The sequence below is a fragment of the Capricornis sumatraensis genome, chromosome 3 (assembly GCF_032405125.1).
Source record: "Capricornis sumatraensis isolate serow.1 chromosome 3, serow.2, whole genome shotgun sequence".
NCBI lineage: Eukaryota > Metazoa > Chordata > Mammalia > Artiodactyla > Bovidae > Capricornis > Capricornis sumatraensis.
In genome coordinates, this window is record NC_091071.1 from 68,100,602 (window position 1) to 68,128,189 (window position 27,588).

General features: G+C 43.0%; 1 protein-coding gene across 8 annotated transcripts in view; it reads right to left on the reverse strand.

Moving 5' to 3' along the window:
• RAPGEF4 (Rap guanine nucleotide exchange factor 4) overlaps positions 1-27,588 on the reverse strand; it is a 143,465-nt gene that overhangs the window by 55,562 nt on the left and 60,315 nt on the right. For all 8 annotated transcript variants that reach the window (XM_068967887.1, XM_068967885.1, XM_068967886.1 and 5 more), the window contains 6 exons: positions 13,468-13,552; positions 10,716-10,776; positions 8,286-8,362; positions 7,725-7,871; positions 5,821-5,936; positions 418-506 (listed from right to left, as the gene is read on the reverse strand). In XM_068967887.1, the coding sequence (XP_068823988.1) occupies positions 418-506; positions 5,821-5,936; positions 7,725-7,871; positions 8,286-8,362; positions 10,716-10,776; positions 13,468-13,552 (575 nt within the window). The remainder of the gene's footprint in view (positions 1-417; positions 507-5,820; positions 5,937-7,724; positions 7,872-8,285; positions 8,363-10,715; positions 10,777-13,467; positions 13,553-27,588) is intronic.

Consider the following 27,588-nt stretch of genomic DNA (forward strand, 5'->3'; position numbering starts at 1 on the left):
ATGTGTACAGTTTCACTCTGTGGCAGTCCAAGAATCTCAGAAAAAACCACTTTACTCCCAGTTGGAGCAAGGTTGTGACTTTTATGAAGGCAGCTTCTAATCCTTTATGGAAGTAGACAGAATTTAAATTATAACCAAATGGTTACCTATGGAAGATGGGATTTAAATGATAACTTAAGAAATGCCATTGGAAGGCTACCCCTTACATGTAAGAATGAGACTGGGCCATCCTCAAAGCACAGCCAGGATGAGCAGGCAAAGTAGGGTTTGCAGGATGCTCTTCTAATGATCTCACATATGACCCATTTCTAAAACTGCTGTTGATACAGTACTGAGAATGAATTCAGAATTTATTGTTTTTTTTTTTTTATAGTGCTCGGCTCAGATTTAATGGATGTAACTCTTCTAGGTGTTTACCTGTTGCTTCATTTAAAGCTGGCTCAAGGCGTATCGTTTCTAGAAAATGCTCTAAAATTTTTTCAGGTGTTCCTGACATCACAGTATACCTGGACAAGAAATAAAACCATCATTAATTTTTCAAAAGTGGGCAAATCATTGATATATAATTTTTTACATATCTAAAGATTTTTTGAGATCCCAGAGAACCATACTGACTCAACTCATAACCCATATGGTAAAAAAAAAAAAAAAAAAAAAAGGATCATGTACCTCATCAAAATCACACAGGAAGGCAACAGAAAAATCACAATTGAAGTAGTTACTAAAACATTCTTCTTTTTTTCCATACATGAGACTAAACTTCTTGGAGAGTAGCTCCAGCAGGCTGGGAACTTCAGCCTTGCTCCACGGGGAATGAAAGCGAACATGTAAATCCCAGGGCAGCTCAGGGCAAGGGGAAGTGACAATAAACTAGGTTATCCATATATGGGTTACTTGTTGCAAAATTTCAGCCTGGTACTGGATTCCCCTGCCTATTTCTGGAATGCTGCATATCTCCCAACTGTACACTGGAATGTACTTTGGAAATGCAGCTAAAAATAAGAGAAAACAAACCCCTAAAACACCAACAAGCAAACAACCTCCCATAACATCTGAACAGGAAATAAATCAGCAGTAGAACGTCCATATAGTTTCAATGTCAAAGATAAATTATTTGGCAGGGTGGGGGCTATTAGGCATTATATCAGGAGATCCAGCCACGAAATCCTTTAATCAACAAGGGAGGATGTATTTTTTTAAACGGAGTGTGGGTTATTTCAAAGTCATACTCAAGACTGTCATAGGCAAAATACTTTAGGGTGATCTGGGTGGTCCTGTTCCAAAGTTCAGACTTTGCTTCTCTGCTCGGCATTTACACTTAACAGCAAAATGACAAGAAAGGAAAACAAAATTCTCTCATGTTTAGAAAGCAGTGGTAGGATTCAGTTCCAGGAGAACTCCATTTTCTTCTCCTCACCAATATCCCTTCCCTGCCTGTTTGAGACCCTGGAGGAAGGGTCTTGAGATCCCAAGAGTACCTCTAATGTATGAAATCTCAGGGTCTTATCCTCTTGCCTGAGAAAGGGAGGAAGAGGCAATCCAACATAACGACCCTGTGCATATGAACATGCAGTGAGTGAAACCACCCTGGTTTTGAATGAGGTAGCAAACTCAGTCTATCTGGGAGGCAACTGTTACTTACACTTATTGGGCATGTGTTATGTGCACGTGTTGTGCCTGCCCACATGTATGCGTGCCTGCACTCAGGACCAAAAGGAAGCTGAAGAGTTCAATCTTTGAAAAGAATCTGCCTTTGCAGCCTATGAGGGGAGCCGGGAATAAAAAAGTCTACTTCAAACGGCTAACCCTTTTCTCAAAGTAGACAGGGTAGAAGAGGGTTTTTCCTCTTACAGGCAATGACTATTTGAGGGCTTCCCTGGTGGCTCAGACTGTAAAGAATCTGCCTGCAATGCAGGAGACCCGGGTTCAATCCTTGGGTCAGGAAGATCCCCTGGGAAAGAGAATGGCTATCCACTCCAGTATTCTTGCCTAGAGATGCCCAAGGACAGAGGAGTCTGGCAGGCTATAGTCCATGGGGTTGCAAAGAGTGGGACATGACTGAGCAACTAACACTTTCACTTTCATTTGAGGGAAGGAGAGGGCATATCTATAAATGACTTTCAATACTTCAAGGGCTACATTACATAAACCAGTTACTTTCTATTCCACATGGCTTTGGGCAGCTGTTGCTACTAAGCTTCCAGCTCTATAGCTGGCCATGTGACTCACAGATCAGTTTGAAATTGGTTCCCTTGCCAAAAGTTTAACTCTGATAGAAGGTTGGCTTCCCATCCTGGTATTCTTGGTTAGGACATCCATTAGCTAGGGTATGTTATCTGGTCAAAAAGAATAAAAGTTTACCTGGGTGGCAGTCCTTCATGCTATCATCCCACTAGTGAGAGAAAATGGTGTCCCTACTGTCTGCCCAGCTGTCAATCAGAGGCATTAGGGCATCCGTCTGTTTCTGCCAAAGGCTCTTTCTGGTGGTACAGCTGCCTGGCCTTATCCTTTCCCTCTCTGCAGCTCCACAGAAGGGACTGACATTCTCTCAGAGCAGGGGACTCTGAAGCTGGGAAGCGGGCAGGGAGCTTCTGGCTTGTGATCTGGCAGGTCCAGGCTTAGCTGAAAGACATGTCTGCTTTGTTTCAGGCTGGATGCTGCCAGATGCCTATTGCTTGCCCTTTGTTTAAATGGAGGACTTGAAGACCAGATGGTACAGCCGTTTTCAGTTTACTGCATGAAGAAGTCACTCTAGTGGACGTTAGAGAGAACCCTGACTGGTCAGGCTATCCAAGCTAAGGTGAGGTTTTAAACCTGTGACAGAAAATCTTCTGACACCAAGTTTGGAAATGAGGACACTTCTGCCTGCACCTAGAACCAAAAAGGAAGTGGAGGAGGGTGCCTGACAGAGACCATCTTTCTGCAAACAGGATGGAGCTGAATGTCTGGGTGGTTCATAGTCTAAGGAAAATGTAACACGTGAACTGAAACAGGAGTAGTCATTTCAAACTCCCTCTTATTACAACCACATAACCACACAGTGGAAGATATCCAAAATGGTAATGTTTGATGGCTTCATATAGTTTATCTATCATGAGAAGTACTGTCTTGCTATTGACATTTTAATATCACACTCAGAGTTGAGTGGTTTGAGGAGAGTCAGGTGGCTTTCAAAGTTTAAAATGCAGGGAGTGGGTTCCAGGACCTCCACAGATACCAAAATCCATGGATGCTCAAGTTCCCTATATAAAATGGGGTAGTATTTGCATATAATCTATACATATTCTCATATACTTTAAATCATCTCTATATTGCTTTTAGACCTAATACAATGGCAATGCTATGTAAATAGTAGTAGATACAATATAAGTGCTATTTAAACAGTTGCCAGCATATGACAAATTCAAGTCTTGCTTTTGGGAAATTTTAGGAAACTTTTTCCCCCAATATTTTCCATCTGCGGTTGGTTGAATCTGTGGATGTGGAAACCAAAAATACAGAGGGCCAAATGTATGCATAAACTGCTCTGGATTTCTCAGGGTAAAAGTGAATCAGAAAAATAATGTTATCAGCCCCAACATGGTGACCCTCTTTGAGCTGAAAAAGGTTAATTTCTGAGGATACAGAGGTCCTAAGGGACCCTAAACTTTAAGGCCACCCATAGACACGGTTGTTCCCATGTCTTCCAAGTTGTCCAGAACATCAGTCAAAACTCACTTACACAGCCCCCACTTTCCAACTCTTGGCTTGGGAAAATTCAACCTGGAAAATGACCCCTTGGAAGAGAGGCTTTTTACTCTTCTTGATTGGCATGGTGCTCTGTTTTGTACGCCTGATATTTCCAAAACGGTGTACTGTGAATATGCACATGTCTTTGAATTATATAAGAAATGTATACAAATTGGTCTACCAGACACAAATAAGGAGGTATTCGATTGACCAAAAAGTTCATTTGGGTTAGAAATCTGAATGAAATTTTGGGCCAATCCAACTATAACAGAAATCAGATCCAGGCCTAAAATAAAATTAATATATGTGGGCTCTCTTTTTCCTTTTAGTTTGAGTTAATAAAAAATCTATATTTGGAGAGCACTCTGAATACAGTGCTGTTATAACTTGCAAACCCTTTTGATCACTGCCCCCACCACACCATGAAGAGGTGAGGGAAGGGGGCCTTCTGAGGACATCTTTAAGGTTACAGGGAATTTTCAAGGCTTACTTTTTCAGGTAACAAAATTTTCCTGAGACATCTGAGGCATTATCAAAGAATGTAGATGATCACATAAAACGGTCTAGTTATATTTAAGAGCAACAAAGAAAATCCCTGGGGGTAGTCTCACCCTTCACATTAAAAAAAAGAAAAATGTTTTCATTCTTATCCTCCTTTGTCGGCTGGAAGGACAATTGTTGAAAGACATTTGCACAAGAACATTTTTCAAGAACTTATAGTTAGTGAAAAGTAGAAAAATAAAGAATTCTGGACAGTAATTTTATAGGTTTGTAAGTGAAAAGTTTGTAATATAGTCTATTTTATGTCAGCCCTTTTGAAATATACTGCTTTGCAACATTTACTAGATAATGTTAAAGATATATTTATATATTAGTAGTATATTTTGTTAGAGTAATTTGTGAGGCTAAAGGAACACAGACTCAGAAGTTGCTCAAGCTGGACTTGAATGCAAGCTCTACCATTACCAGTGTTGTAATCCTGGGCAACTAACTTACTTCTCTGAGCCTAAAATTTTCCACCATTCATTAAAAGGGGTTGTAATTAGGATTAGATAAAATATGCAAGATACACTATGGCTCTTCAGTAACATTCTGTTTCTTCCTCTCTTCTTTGCAGATATGTTGACTCATCCAGATGAAATGTCTGAGCCTTAGGCTTTCAGTCTAAACAATAAAAACTCATCATTTATGGTGAGTGGGCTGATTAATGGGAACAGCCCATTTACTTGGCAAACAAAGAGAAATACTTGGGATGCATTCTTTCCCAACACAGTCTTTGGCCACATGTGTTTAGCTACAGAATTGGTGTTTTTATTACTCTAAGATTAAAAATTAATCTTTATTTTTAAAATAAGATTCTGTAATTTTCTTCCATTTCTTAGAATCACATTTCCTAATTCCTCTGTCTTACTATTCAAATGTTGAAACATTTGATTAAACCTCATGTAAGAAGCTGTAGCAAAAAAAAAAAAAAAGAAGCTGCAGCAAAAGATGGAACTGAGGACACATATACTGAAAAAGAATCAGTTAAATGGGTGATCTGGTGTTAAATGGGAAGCAAATACCCTTCTGAAATTTGCAGGAGTAACTACGGATGAGGTCTAATGTATGGTTCCGGCCACGGTCAACAGACTGTTTCATATATGAAGTCCGGGTTTCCGTCAAAGATGCTTATGCAGATAACAAGATGAAAACACTTCTTGAGAAATCCTACATATGAAATTCAAATGCCAAAGGTTCTCCACACCCAGGGGCCTGTGTATCCCTCAAGCTGCCTGGCATTCCTGTTCCTATTGTCCTTACCGATGCCTTCTGCTCCGAAGCTACTACAGTCGAACATAGTATGGAGGAGGCATTCTTAGAGTAGGGGGATATTCTCTCTGGAATTAACTCTAGGCAGCACCAAGCTCGAAGCAGTGCCAGAAACATTATCCTCCACAAGATGTGTGATTAGTCAATAGAGAGAAAAAAAACAGTCACACAGGCTGCCGTCTTCCACAAAAAAAGGAGAACGTGCTATTGTAGAGATGATGATACCATGTGAAAAGGTTAATCATAGTCTGGCAATTGCAGTGTTGGAGGCAAACCTACTTTTGCTGAGGCTGTGAGTTTCCTTGATTAGAAGCCCTGTTCCCTGCTGGGACCTTCTCCAGCACCAAGACATCTTGGTCATGTTCTTTAAGTCTGACTGTATTCGCCTCAACGTCCTGCAAATACAAATTACACCACATACAGATGTTGCCGTTTTCTCAGACAATGACAAAAATTTCAAATGCTTCAGAAACTCATTTTCTGCTTGTGATGCTAATTGTTGCGTCTACAAATTAAGTCATTTTCAAAGTCAAGGGCTGGAACGGTCAGAGAGGACCAGATGAGGTTGGAGGCACGTGGTTTTAAAACGCTACTTTTACCCACGATTCAGAAAAAATCAGCTGAGGAGAGAGGAGTGGCTGTGCTCAGAGGAACCTCTGGGAGAGGGCGGTACAGCGAAGAGAGACGACCCAAGCCACTTAGTCTCTATAAAGCTATGTGGCAAATGGCACTCCACTCCACAGAGTTGTTGCATTCTCATTATCTTCTGAGGGCATATAGTTTTCTTAGGAGTGGCAAGTTTTTAAAAATCAAAAGACTTTCAAAAATATCAGTTTGAAGCTTGTTAAAAATATTTTTCAGGTACTCTGAAAAATTTTATAGAGTACATCCATGATAATGGTCCTAATCTGATTCTTTCAAAGAATTTTGTGGCTGAGGGTAAATTCCATGTGTGTAAACTTTCAAAAGTGTAAAGTTCAAATTTCAAAGTCATTTAAAATAATTTATTTAAAAAATTTACTGTGCTTTTTCTCATCCTTTGGCTCCTATTTGAAGAGACAGGATAACAACCAAGTCAAATTCCATATGGTGGGGTTTTTTCCTGTATTATTTAATTCTTAATTTTGTTCACATTAAGAGAATATATTCCTAAAACAAAGTTTGTTGTCAGGAATCTTGCCACGAAAGGGTAGGGATAGGTGTCCACACATAAGGAATGGGAATGAGATTGTAAATCATCATTAAATAACACCAAAGGTACCAGAAAGCATAGAAGGTGCATTTAGGATTTTAGCAGAGGACACAGAAGGATGCTCAGGCTGGGAGGGGCAGAGGGGGAAGTCTGCTCTGTGAGCTGGCAGGGATGGGATAAGAGCAAAGTGATCCTGGAGGGAACAGTCTCTTTGGGTGAGGGGGAGAGACCACGGCCACCTGAAAGGCCAGGACCGCTGGCACGCTGTCAGATGCCCAGCAATCCACAGTCAGGCCTCCACCTCTTAAGCTGGATTGGCCCTCCCAAGGGATCAGGAGCTGGATGACAGCGAGAACCCAGGGACCATCTATTCTAAATGTCACCCACTCTCACTAACACTGTCACAAGCTTCCATCTACCACTCCAACTATTCTCCTACTTGTCGAAGTCTGAAATTTCTTGAGGGTGAATCAATTGGACGTAACGTACTTGAAATGAAAACGCTTGGTGGAATAACCATGGTGGACATTAATTGCCGCTAAAATGTAGTTACTAAATAAATTCAGAGGGTGGGAGAGGATATAAGGTTCAGATCTGGGAAGAGATAGGAGGTTTAGGATAGAGAAATATATGGAGAAGGAGGAGAGGACAGACACAAAAGGGAAAGCCTAGAATAGCAAAGAGAAATGACTCAGACTGTGATATTTTGCCAAGGCATCTCTGTGTTTTAATGCTCATGAACTGGTTCAGGTGTGTGCAGGGTTATTTGGTCTGGAACAGTGTGACATATTTACAGCTTTACTAGAATATCACCTCTGAACCCCAGAACCCACACCAGCACACTGAACATACCAGGTCTGTAAGCAAGGCTCTTTGGCCCTAGAGCATTCATTAGTCACTGCGCTGCTCGAATAACACTACATCAACCCTTCACTTATCAGGCAAAAGTGGAAACAGGGAGCCCCTCAGCCACACTGCACCTCAGACTCACCCTCAGGATCCGGTTGAAATCCTCCTTGTCTACTCTTAAGAAATGGCAGTTATCTTCTCTCAAGACGATGGAGGCAGCTCTCGGGGCATCATTCACTAGGGCTAACTTGCCAAAGTCATCGCCCTCATGCAGGGTACAGACCACACCCTGGAGAGAACAAATCATGCAGGTGAAGGTGATCCCCGGAACAGGGCACACACCCACCCGCCTCACACCACAAGCCCCCCTGCCCCGAAAACACTGAATATATATCAACAGGCTGTACCCAGGGATGTCACGGGGGAGGGGATCACAGAATTACATTATAGTGTTTCATTTTTCTTTCATTGAGTAATATGTGCTAGGACCTTACATATATACTTTATAATCCATGAGTCCCAGAAAGTTCAGTGTTACTCTGAGTATAAAAATTTAGATAATATATGATTAGAGAGGCCATAATGTCTTTTCTACATTGAGTAACAATGTTGTAGCAAGTTTAATTATAGAATTACACTGTTAATACTTAGAGCCAGTAGTAAATGCAGCATAATAAAGTTTCAGAAGAAAAAAAATATATACCTTGCCATAAATGACTACATTCACTGATCCTTTTAGAATAATGTACCAGGAGGTGCCTTCTTCCCCTTGGTTAAATACTAGATACAAAAAGAAAAAAAGACTTCTGACAAGAATAGAAGCACATCAATATAAATTACAGCTTATCAAATCATCATTTTAAAGGCCTCAGAATTATACATTTAATTCCAGAAGGGGGAAAAAAAAGGCTAGCAAATACTAACTTATTCAGGTGGAATATTACTTCCTTTTCTTCAGAACATGAAATAAACAGGAACACTGTACTCCTTGCTATGTCCTACAGAAATATGTTTACTATTAATTCTCCAGCAATCCATTCCTTAAAGCAATCCACTTCCCTCCACAATTCATCAAAACTTACTAAGCTATAGAACATAGTTTTTAAAACTAATCTGACCAATAACATGAAGTTTGTTATCATTTAGTCGCTCAGTTGTATTCAATTCTTTTCTGACCCCATGGACTGTAGCCCGCCAGGCTCCTCTGTCCATGGAATTTTCCAGGCAAGAATACTAGAGTGGGCTGCCATTTCCTTCTCTAGGGGATCTTCCTGACCCAAGTGTCAAACCCACGTCTCTTGCATCAGCAGGCGGATTCTTTACCACTGAGCCACCAAGAAGCCCAGGGTGAAGTCTGAAAACATGCAAATCAGCACTACATACTGTTGGTGGATACATATCTACATATATTTTTTAAAAAATGGGTTGGAATGAATACCACATGATATAGGGTAGGAGTTACCTTGGAGAGGAAAAGAGAAAAATGAGATAAAAAAGGAAACAGAGACTCTTCAGATGTAGGATTTCATTTTTTAGAAAATATAAAAAATGAAAATATGAAAAAATAGAGTGTCAGGTTAGTACTTGATAAAAGTGTTTTTAAAAAAGGGTTTGTAACACTCTCTAGTGATTCATCTGAAATACTTAAATATTTCATAATAAAATGAAAACTATCAGAAAGATTGAAGGAAAAGCACAAAAGAAGTTGTTAAGTCACCAGTAATATAAACATTTTTTAAATGTTAATGTGAACCTTTAAAAAATAAAGAAAAAACATTCTTATTAAAGTAACTATCAATATTAGATGTATACTTCTGAGGACTAAAAGTAAAATATTTGAAACATCGATGTTAACTCTCTTTGCTTTTACAGTTCATGGTCTCTGTTTGTTTGACTAACACAACTCAATCTGAAGAAAGAGCAAGATTTTCCAAAGACGGTCTCTTGAAAAGTTAACAGGTATCCATTAAAAGTGTTTCCTTTGTTTCATTAGGTTAAGGTAGTATCAGTTTAAGTGGTGTGAAATTTTTCCTTCTTGTAGAACTCCCGAGAAACAGAGCATGCTGGTGTGTCTTACAATTCTCCAAGAGAAATTAGAGGAGGCGTTTCGTGTCTTGAATACCCCTCTCACCATGTTTTCCAAGAATGGTTTTGTAGGAGGAGTGGGAAATGCTAGTCAAAATAATTCTGCTCACATTTATTAATATGAAATTTCAATTTCTTAAGAGGCCCTCTGGCTTCCCCGGTGGGCTCACACAGTAAAGAATCCACCTGCAATGTGGGAGACCTGGGTTCCATCCCAGGGTCAGGAAGATCCCCTGGAGGAGGGCATGGCAACCCACTCCAGTATTCTTGCCTGGAGAATCCCATGGACAGAGGAGCCTGGAGGGCTACAGTCCATGTCTGAAAGAGTCAAACACAATGGAACGACTTAACGCTTTCACTTTTAATTTCTTGCTCCCAAATATGATCATAGAACTAAACTACGACATACTTACTGAAGAGATACTACATAGTGAAAGTGAAGTGAAGTTGCTCAGTTGTGTCCGACTCTTTGCGACCCCATGGACTGTAGTCTACCAGGCTTCTCAGTCCATGGAATTTTCCAGGCAAGAGTACTGGAGTGGGTTGCCATTTCCTTCTCCACTACATAGTAGTACTACATAAATATCTGGGCAAAGACATTCTCTCAGGCTTGGAGTTGATAGTGGAAGCGTGAGAAGCAAGCAGGAGAGTATGCTCTTCTAAGTAGCCTCTCAAGAGACAGATTAGGTCTTCCCAAGCCACAAAACTGAAGTGAGGTCACTGTGTGAAGGTTTTGCTTGCACTCTGCTCTGAAGACAGTGTGACTTCATCCCACCCTCTTTAAACACGACCTTGAGCCAGCAGGGGAGGGAGCAAGTGGAGATGCTGGCTGGTAAGCGCTCCTGTGCTGGTACCTGACACCCACCAGGCTGCAGAGCCACAGCCACGCTGGGAATAATCATGGGTCCAGAAAAACAAACGCGCCATGTGACATCCTGGCAAGTCTGTCTCAGGCCTAAGAAAGGGGAGCATTTACAGTCAGGCTCTAGGGGCACACGCTCAGGAGGGCGCACGCCAGGCACCGCGCACCATTACAGCCTTCACTTACACACAGTCCCTCCTTTGGCATGAGACTCAAAAATGAGAACCGCTGCCAACTCCCGTTTCACCTAGAAGAAAAAGAGAAAGAGTGCAGGGAAGAGCCGGATTTCCGGGTGTGGGAAGGGACTTGCTCTCTTTCAGCGCACACTTCCACCCAGCCACCTCCCACTCGGCCTGGCTGCTCCTCCCACCTAGAACTTCCACTACATGGGCCACTAGGTTTTGGTTTTTTTAACTGAAGTATAGTTGATTTACAATATTTCAGTAAAGTGATTCAGTTATACACATATCTACTCTTTTTCTGATTTTCCATTTTATTTTATTATAAAACACTGAATACAACTCCTCATGCTATACAGTAGGACCTTGTTATTTATCTGTTTTATATGTAGTAGTTGCATCTGTTGGGCTTCCCTGGTGGCTCAGACGGTAAAGCGTCTGCCTGCAGTGCGGGAGACCCGGGTTTGATTCCTGGGTCGGGAAGATCCCCAGGAGAAGGAAATGGCAATCCACTCCAGCACTCTCGCCTGGAAAATCCCATGGATGGAGGAGCCTGATAGGCTACAGTCCATGGGGTCGCAAAGAGTCGACACGACTGTATCTGTTAATCTCAGATTCCACATATATTCCTCCTTCCCTTCCCCATTTGTAACCATGTTTATTTTCTACATCTGTGTGTCTGTTTCATAAGTAAGTTCCTCTGATTCCCTCTTTTTAGGTTTCACATATAAGTAACATATGATCCGTTTGTCTTTCTTTGTCTGACTTCGCTCGGCACGATAATCTCTAGGTTCATCCGTGTTGCTGCAAACGGCGAGACTTTGTTCTTTTTTATGGCCGAGCAGCAGTCCACCGCACGTGTATCCCACATCTTCTTTAGTCATACATCTGTCGATGAACAGTTGGGCTGCTTCCATGTCTTGTGCCCCTAGATTCTTGACACTTTTACAAAAGCTATTTTATATGCTCATTCATACAAGATCAGCGTCCCAGAGACTGTTTACCACATGGTTGCACGTGCACGAGAGCTAGGCAACTTCTCTGCCTATCTTTTGTCTTGGTGAGAAGGTGAGGGCATCCACAGTATCATGGAACTCTTGCTCCCGGAGGTTGTTGCTTGCATCACATGTCACGCATAAGTGCAAATATGTTGGAAAACTCAGTGTCTTGAAGTTGAATGATTAAGCTTAAATGTGGGAAGAGATTTTTAATAGAATATTTATTTACTTATTTGGCTCTGCTGGGTCTTAGTTGTGGCACATGGCATCTTCAGTTGTGGCCTATGAGATTTAGTTGCCTGACCAGGAGTCGAATGCATGCCCCCTGCATTGGGAGCAAGGAGTCTTAGATAACAAGAGGGAAGTCCCTGTGTGGAGATTTTGATAGCTGTTTCTTTTTAAATTCCAAATTATGGTCCCAAATTATGGCTCTGTCTCCCTAAGAACCAAATAACCTGAGAACTTCCACAGTGCCTGGGGACCTAGAGTTTGAGGTATAAGCCTTCCCCTCCCCTCTCCTACCCATGATTCTTCCAAGGTTGCGGAAGAATCATGCAGGGTGGAGACCCAGGCAGCAGGTAGGGCACGGGGGGTCTCCCGCACTCCCCTCTCCAGCATGAGCTTGCGGGGCCTCGGCTGCTTCCCCTACAGATGCGGGAGCCCCCTGGGTGAGGCTCCTGGGCGCTGGATGTATCCCACCATGGAGAGAGTGAGGTGACAGGGTGGTGGTGGGAGGGTGGGCTGGACCAGACCCCTGGATACACCATGTAGGTGAGCGAGCTTCGCGACCCGAGGAATGCAGGCAGGTGGGGCATGTGGAGGCAGCCCTGTCTGGGTTAAAGGGGGAAGGTCTGCAGCACTCCACTTGGGGTTGTGGTGAGTACCTCACTGCTCTCAGCAGAGACCTGGGCTTTACAGCCCAGAGCAGGGACTGCAGACGCTGCCACCGAGTGACTCTGACAGCATGGTATCACCTCGTGAGCTGGGAACGAAAGACCCACGAGGCGGGCAGACACTGCGGAGGAGCCTGGCATGCCATTTGCGAACATGGCATATAATCTGTAGATGTTGGAACAACTTTTTATTATCATCATCCTCATTATTCTTAATTATTAGCATATAGGAGACTTACATTGCCTGGAACTCAGGTTTCTGTGCTCCCTCTATGGCAGGAGGCATTTCTGCCCACTGCTTTTCTATAATGTCCTAATCCCATGGAAACGTTCAGAGTCAGATACAGGCATTGGGCCATTTTCCACCAGCAAGTGTTGCTCTTACGCCCTAAAATATCTGAACCAATGCACTTTGGCACCTTCTGCTTCTTTTCTCAATTTGGCAGCAAACCTGGGTGGAGCTGGGCCCCCTGGGCCAGGCCAGGTCATCTTGATTTCTCTCGCTGCTGCCCCATATGGCTCTTTATTTCACGGAAGAGACTGAAAACCTATCTTAAGGCCTGGCTCTGTGTTGAATTATGGCAGGTTCCAAGGCTTGGGAAATTTGAAGTATATGCTCCAATTCCACTCACATCAGGCTGCTCTAATATTTAGGGCAACTCCTAATAACATGGTAATACTTGATCCTTCTTTGGTGATTGTATGTAGGTATAACTTCCTTAGCATCTCAGGAGAGCGAGAAGGGGTGATTTATGAGGTAGAATTTAGGCATCCTGTTCCTCCCTCAGACTATAATCCTCTCCCCCAGTCCTCACTGTGCATTTAATTCGAAGTGCCCCCAACCATGCTCAGCTAAGAGACAACTTACTGTGGTAGAAAGATGGGATAAGGCTTTAATGTGAAGGAGTTCTTCATAGATAATTTCTAGGTCATCCATGGTCCTCTGTCCAGGTCTACAAAGAAAAAAGTAACAAGGAAATAATGAGATAAAAGTCATTACTAGAGTTTGAAATACAGAAGGGGCTTCAGGGGTCCGTAAAGCATGAAATCAGGGAATTCTTAGGAGAAATCCTGATAAAAAGACCCTGGCAGGAGGAGAGATGATGCTATGATAATTCCTAAAGGGAATTTTGACATGAACCTGTTCCTTGATGGAAGGACGTGGAAGAAATCAAAACTGCACCTAATCCCCTTCCCTTCCAACCTCAGAGGGAGGAACATCTCTGTTCACATTGAAGTTGGCTAACTTAGATCTCTTACTTTGTAGATGATGATTCTACAAAATTACCTTTCATTACTACCTTAATTAACATCAACAAAGCTATCTTTTAACATCACCAGGAACTGCTGGTTCAATCAATTTGATGACTGACACACATTTCTTGGGATCCTATGTGATATCTTAGCCTAGCAGAATAATGCTGCTATCGCTTTTGTTCTGGGTTATGTAATAGGCTTCTACCACAGGACTTAGAGGATTTATATAAACCATGTTTTCTCACCTCCCTGTGGAGGTGAGGACATGAGATGAGCAGAAGGCAGATAGGAGTGTGTGGAATTATTACGAAAGGGAAAGTAGGGAAGAATACACCACATTCCCCAAACTCTGTCCCATGGTCTACCACTCTTCCATGAGATGTTAACCAGTATACTATGCACAGTTTTTCTTTTCCTATAATTTATTCTAAAACTACTATTGTATACCTTGCCTTTAAGAATGAGGTTTGGACACATTATGGACATCTTGGCATGGGAGGACTGAGAGGATCTGTCATCTTTCATGTCAGTAGTTATTCTGAAATCAGTTCATTTCAGTCGCTCAGTGGTGTCCGACTCTTTGCGATCCCGTGAACCACAGCACACCAGGCCTCCCTGTCCATCACCAACTCCCAGAGTCCACCCAAACCCATGTCCATTGAGTCAGTGATGCCATCCAACCATCTCATCCTCTGTTGTCCCCTTCTCCTCCTGTCCTCAATCTTTCCCAGCATCAGGGTCTTTTCAAATGAGTCAGCTCTTTGCATCAGGTGGCCAAAGTATTGGAGTTTCAGCTTCAACATCAGACCTTCCAATGAACAACCAGGCCTGATCTCCTTTAGGATGGACTGGTTGGATTTCCTTGCAGTCCAAGGGACTCGCAAGAGTCTTCTCCAACACCACAGTTCAAAAGCATCAATTCCGTGGGGCTCAGCTTTCTTTACAGTCCAACTCTCACATCCATACATGACCACTGGAAAAACCATAGCCTTGACCAGACGGACCTTTGTCTGAAATCACAACTCGTGTTTACTTTTACATCAATGGGAAAAGGGATGATTGGTCAGTAATCTGGATCTTCTATTGCTCTCTGCAATATAAGGAACCCTAATTTTTTGAAACTAAACAAACAAACAAACAAATGTGTTATTAATTCTGAGAGCACTAGGAAGTCACTCTCCACATTGGTGGTCAGGGGGCATTTACTCTCAGCTGACTATTGTAGTCATGAGCATTACTTATTATATAATCCTCACGTGTGTTATGCACTGTCCTAAAATTTCAGTAACTTATGGTATTATTCAATGTTACAATATACAAAACCTTTAAACCTCAATGAACTACCAGTGGTGTTCCAGCATTCTACTGTATAAAGAATGTTCTTTGGGAATTCCCTGGTAGTCCAGTGGTTGGGTCTCCATGCTTTCCTTTCATTGATGTGGCCTGGGCTTAGTCCCAGGTCAGGTAACTAAGATCCACAAGTTGTGTGGCATGGCAATTAAAAAAAAAAAAGAGTAAATCTTTCCTTGATCAAGTAAATTCAGGAAGTCTTGCTGCTGTACTGAGCAGAGCACTGAATTTAGAGGTTGAATATCAGGTTTTAACCGTCATGCAACCCCTGACCAGTCACGTGATGTCAGAGACTCAGTTTCTTCTGTAAACTGGGGACAATATCTTTGTGAGAGTAATGTGAGAGCTAAAGGAAGCAGCACCTAGGAAGGTATCTGCATATTCACTTGTGTAAGTGGGAAAAAAAGCAGCAGCGTGATATCCAAAACTCAAGCCCTTGCATAAGAAAAATGAACTTAAAAATTAACTATGACATTTGGTTCAGCAAATTATATCTAGAACTTAGTCAATTGTTAGATAAGTTCTTTGAGCTATTGAAACTGAATTATAAATATTCTAAAGTAGTTGCGTTAGATAATTTGTAACCATATCTCGGATCAAAAGGGGGCTAATTGGAAGAAAACTCTTTGTATACCTTGGGCATTACCTTCTCAAGGACAGCTTTAATATGAACCAAAGAATATGATAGCCTTCTCTTACAGAAACAAAGAGGACCGTTTCTACATTTCCTAATCCTGCCTGTACAAAGACAGGTACTAAATCCACGAACCAGGGAGATGCTAGCCAAGTTCACCTCCTGCCAAGGATTATCACTTAAGGGCACATGCGGAACGCAGAAAGTATGGGACCCACAGGCACCGAAGGAAAAGCTATGGCCACAGGGATTCTGAGGGAGCCAGGCCTTCTTAGTAAGAGGCCTAATCTACTACTTGACTCAGACATGGGGATTTTGAAACTGGGACCATTGGAGATTTAAAAGTCAATTGGGTCACCTCAGTCCATCTACTGCTGTTGAGGCAGCAAACGTGAAAGCCTCAAGGTGGGCATAATAGGATTATGGGTCCTCAGCACGAGGAGCAGCCCTGCTGTTCCTGCTTCTTGACATCAGCTGCAAATGGCATGGACCCTCCTAGAAGCTTGGCTAAAGGAGAAAACAGTCACCGAGTCTCATTCTCGCCTCCACGGGGGCGGGAGTAGGGGGGGCTATTACGGAGGGAGAAGAAAAACCTATCTGGGAAAAGAAAGGTCAGAATTTAGCTCTAAAATCTATATCTGAATTTAGATTCAGAGTTGAAATTTGGGGAGCAGATGTCTACAAGTTTAGGAAGAGGGTTCACATAGTATCAACATGAAATCCACACTGATCAAGTCTTACAGATTGAAAAATTAAGTGCTGCCTTTAAGATCTACAAATCCCATTATGTTGAAAATCACCAAATTTCATCCAAGAGTTAAAATACGATGATGAACAATGTGCCCTGCGGGCTCTTCCTGTCTGCCAGGCATCTCTCCTCAGTGTCTCTTAGGGTCTGTTGTTTCTCTGCTCACCTCATGAATTGTGCTGTGCCCCTAGGCTGCCTTCAGCTCTGTTCTCACTTCCTTCCACCTTGTCTCCCTGGGAAAAGTCCCCACCTTTCATCTATGTGATGCCGAGACCTAAATTTTAATCTCTAAACAGATTTCTTTCTTGAGCTCCAATAGCTTTCTGACCATCAGTTCCCAGACAACCCACAAACTCAGTCTGTCCAGAAGCGCTCCCTCATCATCACGCAAAACCTTTTAAGCTGGTCCCAGTGGACCTTTCTAGACTCATCTCTCCTCTTCTCACCTTTCCTCCTGGCTAATGTGCTCTGTGCTTGAGGCATAACCGGACATGTCTCCAGTTCTAAAACATGCAGTGCTCGTTCACGCCTCTCAGGCTCTTCACGTGTTCTTCTCCTTGCCTGGGATATGTGTTTTCTGCTACAAGCCCAGCTCAGATGTCCCCTCTCTGAGGCAAAACCGGTTCTCCAGAATTTATTCTTTCAAGGCACATGGTCCAACTGCTGTCGCAGTTGAAACATACTATGCAGAATGTTATTTGCTTAGAAATCCATGACTCTACACTGCTCTTCTCAAGAGAAGCAGCATCTGGTAGCACAAAGGGCACTGTGTTAATATCAGAAACAGGATTTGGGATCTAAAATAGGAGCTTCCTAGGTACCCAGTTGGTCTAATGCTTGGTTCCTACATCTGTAAAAATAGGGATGATAAATAGGATTGTTGTAAAGATCAAATGAGCTAATATACACAGAGCACTGACACACTGGAAATATGGTGCCCATGCAGGATGACTTGATAAAGTGGGAGGTGTTCAGTACATCTCACTGGATGAACGAGTTCTCGTGATTTCTGCTGAATTCAGGGTTTGCCCTGGGGAGGTGGCAGCAGTACCAAGGACCAGTTCTCATTCTGTATCCTGAAGGCCTTATGCTCTGTTATCCTCCGCACTGAAGGTCCAGTAAGACAAGAAGCCCATGACCCAATTCTCTTTAACAATAGTACACATATGTGGCGTGGTAGGCAGTTAATTATTAATGGAGGGGGGAGACAGGATGAAAATGTTGGACCTGACCTCTTACTCCAAATCCCATTCGAAGATAGAAAAGACAGATTTTGGTTTTTTTGGTAGGATTATAAATTTACTCATCCAGTTTTAAGAAATTATCAGCTAAAGCTACCCAGTCTAAGTCAAGTTCAGTGGGGGCCTGAACAGAGATGACCGTCAAAAACCAAGCAGCACCTGCTGGACTGGCTCCTTGTTTTGGTCAGAATTTTGTCTGCCGTGCTAAACATATAACAGGAAAGATGTTTTAAAATCCAGAACAGCACTGAAATTAAGTCACGCCACCGCGACAAACCACAAAATAGTACTATCGGCAAGATCGGAGTGTTTCGGGAATTCTTGGCTGATAGGAAGCAGATGGGGAGAGAATGGCTGAGAGAGGCCTGGAGGCAGACACAGCTCTGCACTCACAGAAGGAAACCCGCACAGGAGGAAGACAGCACTCCTGATAAGACAAGGGCAGGAGGAGGTCCCAGGGGGTTCATCACATCACCCCGCCCCCCCCCCCCCCCCCCGACGTAGGGCAGGGGCCGGCGAGCAGCAGGCTGCCCAGGCTCCAACTTGAGACCTGCCAAGACAAATGTCCAGGAGGGGCCTGAGAAGGAAGCGGAGCCCTGGGGCCTCCTGCCAGACACAGAGGAGGGGGAGAAGTGGGAGCTCTCCCAGGAGGGACTTCCTGGGAAGGGCCCCATTCCTGGGAGAGCCTCCTGAGTTTGGCAACTGGTTGGGAGGACAGGAGGGAGGGGTTCAGCCTGCCTGCTCCCCATGTGCCTCTCATAGAAAGCAAGGCCTGTCCCAAAGCACAGCCTCCACTGCCTTCAGGGGTGGGGGAGCTGTTGGCCAATCTGCAGAGACCCACGTGGAACTCATTCTACCCTTGGTCCTCCATTCATCAGCAACCAAAACCAAGAAATAAAGACATCCATGGGGCTTGCTGGATGCCCCGGAGAAACCCATGCCAGCCGTGTGAAACCAAATGGAACAAAGCCTAGAGACAGTTTAGTCTCTGAGTCCTAAATACCATTCTGAATGAAAGGGGGGACAACAACAACAACAAGCCTGTGGTCTACAGCGGTCAGCGTCATCACAGGGCAGGCCACTGTCGCTGGGCGGTCTGCCCAGACAGCAACCATCCTTTTGGTCCTGTTTACAGCACATGTTTTAATGAGGTGAGAGAAGTCAGGACGGCAAGGTGAGCAGAGACTGGCGTTAGAAAATGAATATCTTTACAGCTGACAAAGCAACAAAAGCGTTCATGAGAGGTGTGCCGGGAGGGGTTTCCATCAACATGTTGCTAGGGTTGAGGGTTGAGAGAGGTCCGGGGGAGGAGGCCCGATGGAGCCGAAGTCGGCGTGACCTTCCTGTGTCCGTGAGTGGGAGTCAGATGGGAGCCCCTCCCCCAGCCCAGCGGCCCTAGAGCTTGCGGCTGCAGCAACAGAACAGGCCGAGCCTTGGCCAGGACGCCGGCTCAGAGCTGCTGTGCCATCTGGTGTCTCAGAAAAGACCTCTCTGCTCTGGCCTCAGACGAAGCTTCTCCCCTCCATGTGCGCCACCTACTTCCCCACCATCATCACTGAACAAAGTCGCATTTTACAAGCAGGTTTCTTGTGGCAGACAGGGGCATTGAGTACCTCTCATGCTTTGGTCTTTGTAGGGGCAGACAGGAAGGGAAAATGGAGAAGAGATCCCACAAATCAGCTCCCAGCCTGTTCAAAGAGTCATGAAAGGGTCCCCAGGGCTGAAGGCAATCTGGCTTTCAAGAGCCAAGGGAACCCTGTGCCCCAATCGAGCAGGAGGAGGGACCTCGCATGTTACCTTCACAGAGGACCTGCGAGGCCAGGGAAGTGAATCGGCTCTCCGGCTGCTCTGAGCGGCAGCATGTGAATGTACCTGGTCTTTACTCGTCCTTCTCCAGATGTCACAGGGAGAGGCATTAGGCATCCCTGCTTCTTTACAAACCTGCGTGGTGCCACATTGATGGGGATTTGTAGGATCCTGCTGGGGAAAGGCCTAGTTTCTGCAGGGGACGCATTCTGGCGGCAATGTCTAGTTATAGACAAGGTAATAAATGGGGATGGAGGGAGAGGCATTTTCTACATTAAAGGATGGAAGGGCTCAGGTGATATTGGAAGCTGCTGGTAAATACAGTTTTATCAAGGAATTTATCAAGGTCAGAGACAGAGCTCTTTGGTTATTGGAATGTGGATAAAATGAGGGATTCACCCAGGCACCAAGCAGGCACGCTGGCATGGCCAGTGGTAACCTGGGCAGGTGAAAGACCAATAACCCAGTTCTTCTAGACTTGTGACCCAGTAGACCTATTCCCTGGTGCGTGGGAAAAATACCCAGAAAAGTCAGTGTTATAAATATGTAAGACCTGGTCAAGCACCAACATATAGGAAATGCTTTACTATTTTTTTCTTGGGGCTGGAATGCTTTATTTTGGTGCTAACACTCCACCTCAGTCCACCTGATTCTCCTGCTTTCATTTCTCAAGCATGGGGCACTTTCCAGTGCTCTTAAAAGATTTTCTTGAGATTCAACTCTTCCACTTCCCTTAAAGGAAAGTTTGGTGTGGTTTCCCACCCCCTTGTCTAACAAACCAGCACGATGTGTTTGTTTCTTTTCTTCACTTCCCAGGACACTTGCTTCTTAAGAGTTAGCTCTTAAGTATTTGAGACATTCCCAGAGCCTGGTGATGGGCCATTTAAGGCATCCTCCCCGACTCTGTCGGCTCATTTCCCTGCCACACCACAACCCTCTCACCTTACCCTCAACCCAGAAAAGGACATTTTAAGCTTATCAGATACATTTTCTCCATTCTGTTTTCAAAGTTTTTGATCATCTTTACTATCATTATTCTGAATTCTTTTTCAGGTAGTTTGCCTATTTCCTCATTTATTTGGACTTCTGTGTTTCTAGTCTGTGCCTTCATTTGTGCAGTATTTCTCTGCCTTTTCATCATTTTTTAAAAAACTTACTGCATTTGAGGTCTCCTCTTCCCAGGTTTCAAGGCTGAATTCTTTCTTCCTTTTGGTTTCTGCCCACTGGTTGGTCCAGTGGTTTGTGTAAGTTTCATATAGGGTGAGGTTTGTGCTGAGTTTTTTTTTTTCCCCTCTGATGGGCAGGGCTGAGTGAGGTGATAATCCTGTCTGCTGATGACTGAGTTTGTATTTTTGTTTGTATTTTGCTTGTTGTTTGGATGGGGCATCCTGAAGAGCGCTTCTGGTGGTTGGGTGATGCCTGGTCTTATATTCAAGTGGTTTCCTTCGTGGAAGTTCTTACCATTTGATCCTTCCTAGGGTTAGTTCTCTGGTAGTCTAGGGTCTTGGAGTCAGTGCTCCCACTCCAAAGGCTCAGGGCCTGCTCTCGAGTTTTGCGTGGTTCTGCATATTCTTTTCCAGTGGTCAGGTACTCTGGTCTGCTCTCAGCTGGAGTTCTGCAAGCATTTCTGTATCTGAAGGTGTATTCCTGCCATATCCGTGGAAAGAGATGTACTCCACATCCACCTACTCCTCTGCCATCTTGTTTTTCCCTTTTAAGCTTATCAGATACGATTAGACATTCTCTAGTTCTGACTGCAAACCCTGTGTACATGGGGATTCTTCCCTTCTTTGTGAAGTCAGAAATGAATGCAGTTTAGAACTGCTGTTAAGGGTAAAAGCCTCGAGAATATTTGGGAGAAATGAGGTCATCCCCATCAGGACATGGGGTAAAGGTTCCATAATTCAGTGCCTCTGAGGCCTAAGTGTTTTGGGACATTTGTGATTTGAAGTTTTTCCAGTTCAGAAGCTAAATATGCCAGAAATTCTCCCAGCAAAAGCATTTACTATCAGAGCACAATAGAATTGTACCATTAAACCTTTTCAAAGGTACAGCCACAAATATTTTCCTTTAAAATACCTAAGCAGCAAGTTGAGAAAAACAAATTTGGATGGAAGCAGATAGTTATAGCTACCTGCATTTGTGTATGAGACATATATATCAGACAGAAAATGCAAACATTTTTTGAGGAAATGTTATGTGGGTATATTATTTTTCCTTTATAAAAATTAATTTTTCATGAATCAGGGACAGAAAGATATTTCTTTGCATTCCACTGCTTGTTCAGTAAATCCACCAGAAAAGAACTTGAGGCTATCTGTTAGAGATGAAATACTATTACTCATGAAAAAAAAGAATAAAATTAGATTTGGAGTAAGCAGACTTGGGCTTTGTCCCTGGTTCAGCTACATATACTACTGTGTGATGAAGAAGACACTCAGAATCCACTAAGCTCAGTTTCTCCATCTTTAAATTGTGGGTAATAGCATTAGCACTACTCTGTTCGCACAGTTAGTCTGAGGTTCCAAGAGGGGATGTAAATGTGGTCACTATATATAAAAGGTATAGTGCAAATCATATTTAACTATTATGTTTTGTCCGTGATCCTGACGTGTGTTGACATGAATTTTTTCTACAGTAGATGATATATCTGAATTTCATTCAGGTCTCTCTGGGCTTCCCTGGTGGCTTAGATGGTAAAGAGTCTGCCTGCAGTGCAAGAGACCTGGGTTCGATCCCTGGGTTGGAAACATTCCCTGGAGGAGGGCATGGCAACCCACTCCAGTGTTCTTGCCTGAAGAATCCTATGGACAGAGGAGCCTGGAGGATTACAGTCCATGGGTTCACAAAGAGTTGGGCTGAGCAACTAAGGACAGCACAGCATAGATCTATATAGTCATCATTTAATGAACTGAGACTAGTCTGTAGTATCGATTTTAAAATCAGATTTCCATGACATGTTTCCTCAACAATGCTCAAAGAACAAAGCCAAGGGACCGTTTTGAAGCCTTTTTGGCCTGGGACAGGTGGTAGACCGCAGAAGAGAACACAGGCTCGAGTCAGAGAGACCTGGACCAAATCCGAGTCCCCCTCTTTCAGGATAAACAAGTGATTTAACATAAGCCTCATTTTCTTATTCATAAAATGGGGATAATATTGATAGCTACCTCAAAGAGCTGTTGAAAGAATAGAATCAGACAATTGTTGAGCACAGTGCCTAGCACACATGTGCTCAATAAACGTTGGCTGTAATTAAATACTATTGTATTTGTTTTTCCGTTTACAATCCCTTGTGAAACTGGGGAAGAGTAAGAAAGATAGCACTAGGTCGTGTCTGACTCTTTCGATCCCACAAACTGTAGTCTGCCAGGCTCCTCTGTCCATGGGATTCTCCATGCAAGAATACTGGAGTGGGTTGCCATTTCCTTCTCCAGGGGATGAGAGTAAGCAGGTATTAAACTCATGTCATAGTTTAAGAGACTTGTAATATGAAGATGTTGGGGGACTTACTGGTAACTTGGTAAGACCAGAATCCAGGGCTTTTGTGCTTAGTGTAACTTTCACTTTATTTAGCAGACTCTTAGGTCAAATGTATGTATCTCAAAAGTTGTCATTAAATTCTCAAAATGCCATTAATTCTCCTCTCAAAAAACTCAGTATCCAGCATTCTACCTTTAGTCTTGGGCCCTCCAATCCATTCTCTACAGATAGCAGAGAAACCTACCTACTGCAAAGCTGGCCATGCCACACCTCCCTTTAAGCTAGTCAACGGTGCTCCAAATGGCTATAAAATAACACACAAGACACACAGCGAAGCAGACGCCCTTCAACCTGACCTCGGCCTAACTCTCCAGCCACATTTACCCACATGCCTGCTCTGGGCACTCCTTTGGTTCCTTACTGGAACTTTCTTGACATTTTTCTGGCCCCACCCACCCCTGCACCCCTGCTAGGCTAGGAATTCTTTCTTTGTTCTAGGAAGAAGGGCACTTCTTATTTTCTGCTGTGGTTAAAAAGAAAGGGTTTGAGAATCAATCTAAACACCCAACAGTGACAAACTGATTGCACTAAGGAGTATTCAAAGGATAGACTGCTAGGCACCTATTAAAAGTCCCACCTTTATAGCACGGAGAATGCAATGCTATATTATTAAGTGTAAAACGTTAGGAACTGAAGAATAATCAAGGGATAGGTACCAAAATGTTAATGATAATAATCTCCGGAAGATGTGATTGGCAGGTGTTATTTATTCTTCTTTGACTCTTTTTAGTACTTTCCAAATTTTCTATGCAATGAACAGATCAACTTGAACATTAAAAAGGCATAACAATCTTGAGGCAATCTAATAATGATGCCTAAACTGTAAACGGCAGCTATATCCATCTTTTTCTCTCCCAAATCTGGGTCCTAATAGCATCAATCCATAGGTTGGTTCTTGGGCATGTAAACATGAGTACAAGAAGTAAACTGCTCTCATGGGGGAAGGCAAATCTAAACTCTAGAAACAGCCCGCTTAATGCAGTCATTTCTTCTGGTAAATTCTACAAACTTATACTTAGGGCACAGCCATCTTTTCAGGAAAAACAAAGGCAGAGTTCATCATGTGGTGAAGGAAAAGGCTCCATAGTGAATTTTTTTATTTCCTAAAGATCAGCTTTTAGTCATGCTTCTGTTTTCATTTGATTTTCATCTGAGGATGGACTTTTTTTCACTCTGAACATTCTCCTGGCATATCCCAGCAGAAATCACAAGCCTAAGCACTAATGGTTTTAGGCTTGCTAATCTGGGTCCCACTGATGAAACAAATTTTCCTATAACTAACAGGATTTCAAATATCACACCCTCCAAAAACAGCTTGGGCAGGTAAAGACTATTAAAACAGGCTCTGCTAATGAAGAGAAAACTCACAATCTCTCGCGTGCCCTCTAGAGCACATGTGTGGAACAGCAGGTGGTGGCTGTCTAAACAACTCTTTCTTCCTTCTGGTATTTTCTCATATCACTTGATTATCTTAAATTGTTTCCTTTCAATTTTATGCCCCACAGTATATGTTAGAAAATATTACTCAAGCACATGAAATAAATGAACTTAAGATTATGAGTTTCTGACCATTTGGTGGACTCCAGAACCTGCCAGCAATTCAAATATACATATATAATTTATATAAATATATATATATATATATGTATATATTTCCTGGTGATTGCAGCCATGAAATTAAAAGATGCTTGCTCCTTGGAAGAAAAGCTATTACAAACCTAGACAGCATATTATAAAGCAGAGACATTACTCTGCCAACAAAGTTCCATATAGACAAAGCTATAGTTTTCCCCGTAGTTATGTATGGATGTGAGAGTTGGATCATAAAGAAGGCTGAATGCTGAAGAACTGATGTTTTTTGGAAGAAAAGTTATGACAAACCTAGATGGCATATTATAAAGCAGAGATATTACAAAGGTCAGCATAGACAAAGCTATAGTTTTCCCAGTAGTCGTGTATGGATGTGAAAGTTGGATCATAAAGAAGGGTGAGGGCCGAAGAACTGATGTTTTTGAACTGTGGTGTTGGAGAAGACTCTTGAGTCCCTTGGACTGCTAGGAGATCAAACCAGTCAATCATAAAGGAAATAAATCCTGAATATTCACTGGAAGGACTGATGTTGAAGCTGAAGCTCCAATACTTTGGTCACCTGATATGAAGAGCCAACTCATTAGAAAAGACCGCAATGCTGGGAGAGATTGAAGGTAGGAGGAGATGGAGACGACAGAGGACAAGACGATATGGCATCACTGACTCAATGAACATGGGTTGGGGCGAGCTCCAGGAGATGGTGGACAGGGAAGCCTGGTGTGCTGCAGTCAATGGGACTGCAAAGAGTCAGACACAACTGAGCGACTGAACAAAAAGCAACAAATATAAATTTACATGGGCTTCCCTAGTGGCTCAGCGGTAAAGAATCTGCCTGGCAAAGCAGGAGACTTAAGAGACACAGGTTTGATCCCTGGGTCGGGAAGATCCCCTGGAGGAGGGCATGGCAACCCACTCCAGTATTCTTGCCTGGAGAATCCCGGAGACAGAGGAGCCTGACAGGCCACAGTCCCTAGGATCGCAAAGAGTTGGACATGACTGAAGTGACTGACTACATATAAATTTATATATAATTTATAAAATACATATAAAATTCAAATATATATACATATATATAATTTCATTTTTTCCCCCTTCTGCTCAGGCCCAATTGACAAGCTTCTAGGCTTTTAGGGAATTTCAAAATTTCAGACAGACCTAGAATTAGATTCGGGAAATGGCATCCACTTCTTTTCCCTCCTGCCTGTAGCCTGTTTTCTGATAGACAGTTTCTAAACAGTGGAGAACTAGGTCTCACTTTACTCGGAAGAGGAAGTTGGGAGCCTTGTATGGCAAGAGCCTTCTTTGTCTCCTTGAAGCCTCTCTTTGTCCAGCTGGCCTCAAGCTTGTAACATTCTGTTTACTTGCTCACTCCACACCTCTTTGTCCACAGTCCCTTCTCCAAAGTACTTGCTCAAAGGTAGCCAGAATGTATGCTTCTGCTGGTAAGGGTCTCTACTGTATCTATTTGCTGTAGGGTACCCTCTTGTTTTTAGACTTATAAACAAAGCAAAATCAAAACAATAAGCTCCAGAAGCTCATTTTAGGTTTGTTGGCCCTGTCTGGAAGCTGCAACAACAGCGCCATCAAACTGTCACTGTTGTACAGCACTTGCCCCCAAAAGCCACCCAGGTCTGCACCTGTGAGGCTGGGTGGGCATTGTGAGTCACTCTGCCTGCCACCACATAAAAAGCTAATTTCGCATTCAGAATATATGTTTTTTTTTTTTTTTCAATACCAATAGCAACAAGAGTGTGCCAAAAAATCCCCCTGAAGCTCTATTCTGTTTTTTAAACTACAGAACATTCTTTCATAGTTTGACAGTTAAAATGCCGCAGTTAATGTAATAAACAGAGAATTTTTCTAAGTAGCCTGTCAAAACAAGTGACACTTTTTTTTTTTTTTGCTAGCGAGTCTCAGATTCAGAACAATAGGAAGTACCTTTCAAAGCAACATCTTCATTATACAATCAAATTCTCAAAGTAATCTTCTCATCAAAGAATATTGTGTTATTTCTTTCCCAGTAATTATCAGAGTTCTGCAACCTCCCGGGCAGTGGTGACTATTACAAAATGCAGCTGTGCTGAGTTACAATACTGGGGGGTCCTGAAGGCAATGGCACCCCACTCCAGTGCTCTTGCCTGGAAAATCTCATGGACGGAGGAGCCTGGTAGGCTGCAGTCCATGGGGCTGCTAGGAGTCAGAAACAACTGAGCAACTTCCCTTTCACTTTTCACTTTCATGCATTGGAGAAAGAAATGGCAAACCACTCCAGTGTTCTTGCCTGGAGAATCCCAGGGATGGGGAGCATGATGGGCTGCCATCTATGGCGTCACACAGAGTCGGACATGACTGAAGCGACTTAGCAGCAGCAGCACCAGCAGCAGCAGCAGCAGCAGCAGTCAATATGGAACCAATACAGCTCATGCCTCCACATTTCCTAGTGACTTGGCAGTTTGGGCAATCAAAAGTCAACATTTCCAGGACCAGCGAGTATACCATCAAGTTCCCAGGAGCAAAGGGCTCAGCTGTTCTCTGCAAGGACAGCAGAGACAGCAGTAATTCCTGATGAACTCAGCTTATTTTCTTTCCACTTAAAGTACAGTAGAAGTTTCAAAGGTTATTATCTGATAAAAAATGGTGTGTGTGTCTGTGTGTAGAGTCGGAAGTCTGTCTCATAAAATTAGATTCCTTCTTCACTCTTCCATCTATTAGGGACAGTCATTCGCAAAGAAATAAAAGCTGAGTACTGAGGCACAAGAAGAACCAGCAGTTTAATTCCAATCTTCGAAGTTTCATAAAGCCTGAAAAGATGGGACAATCCTA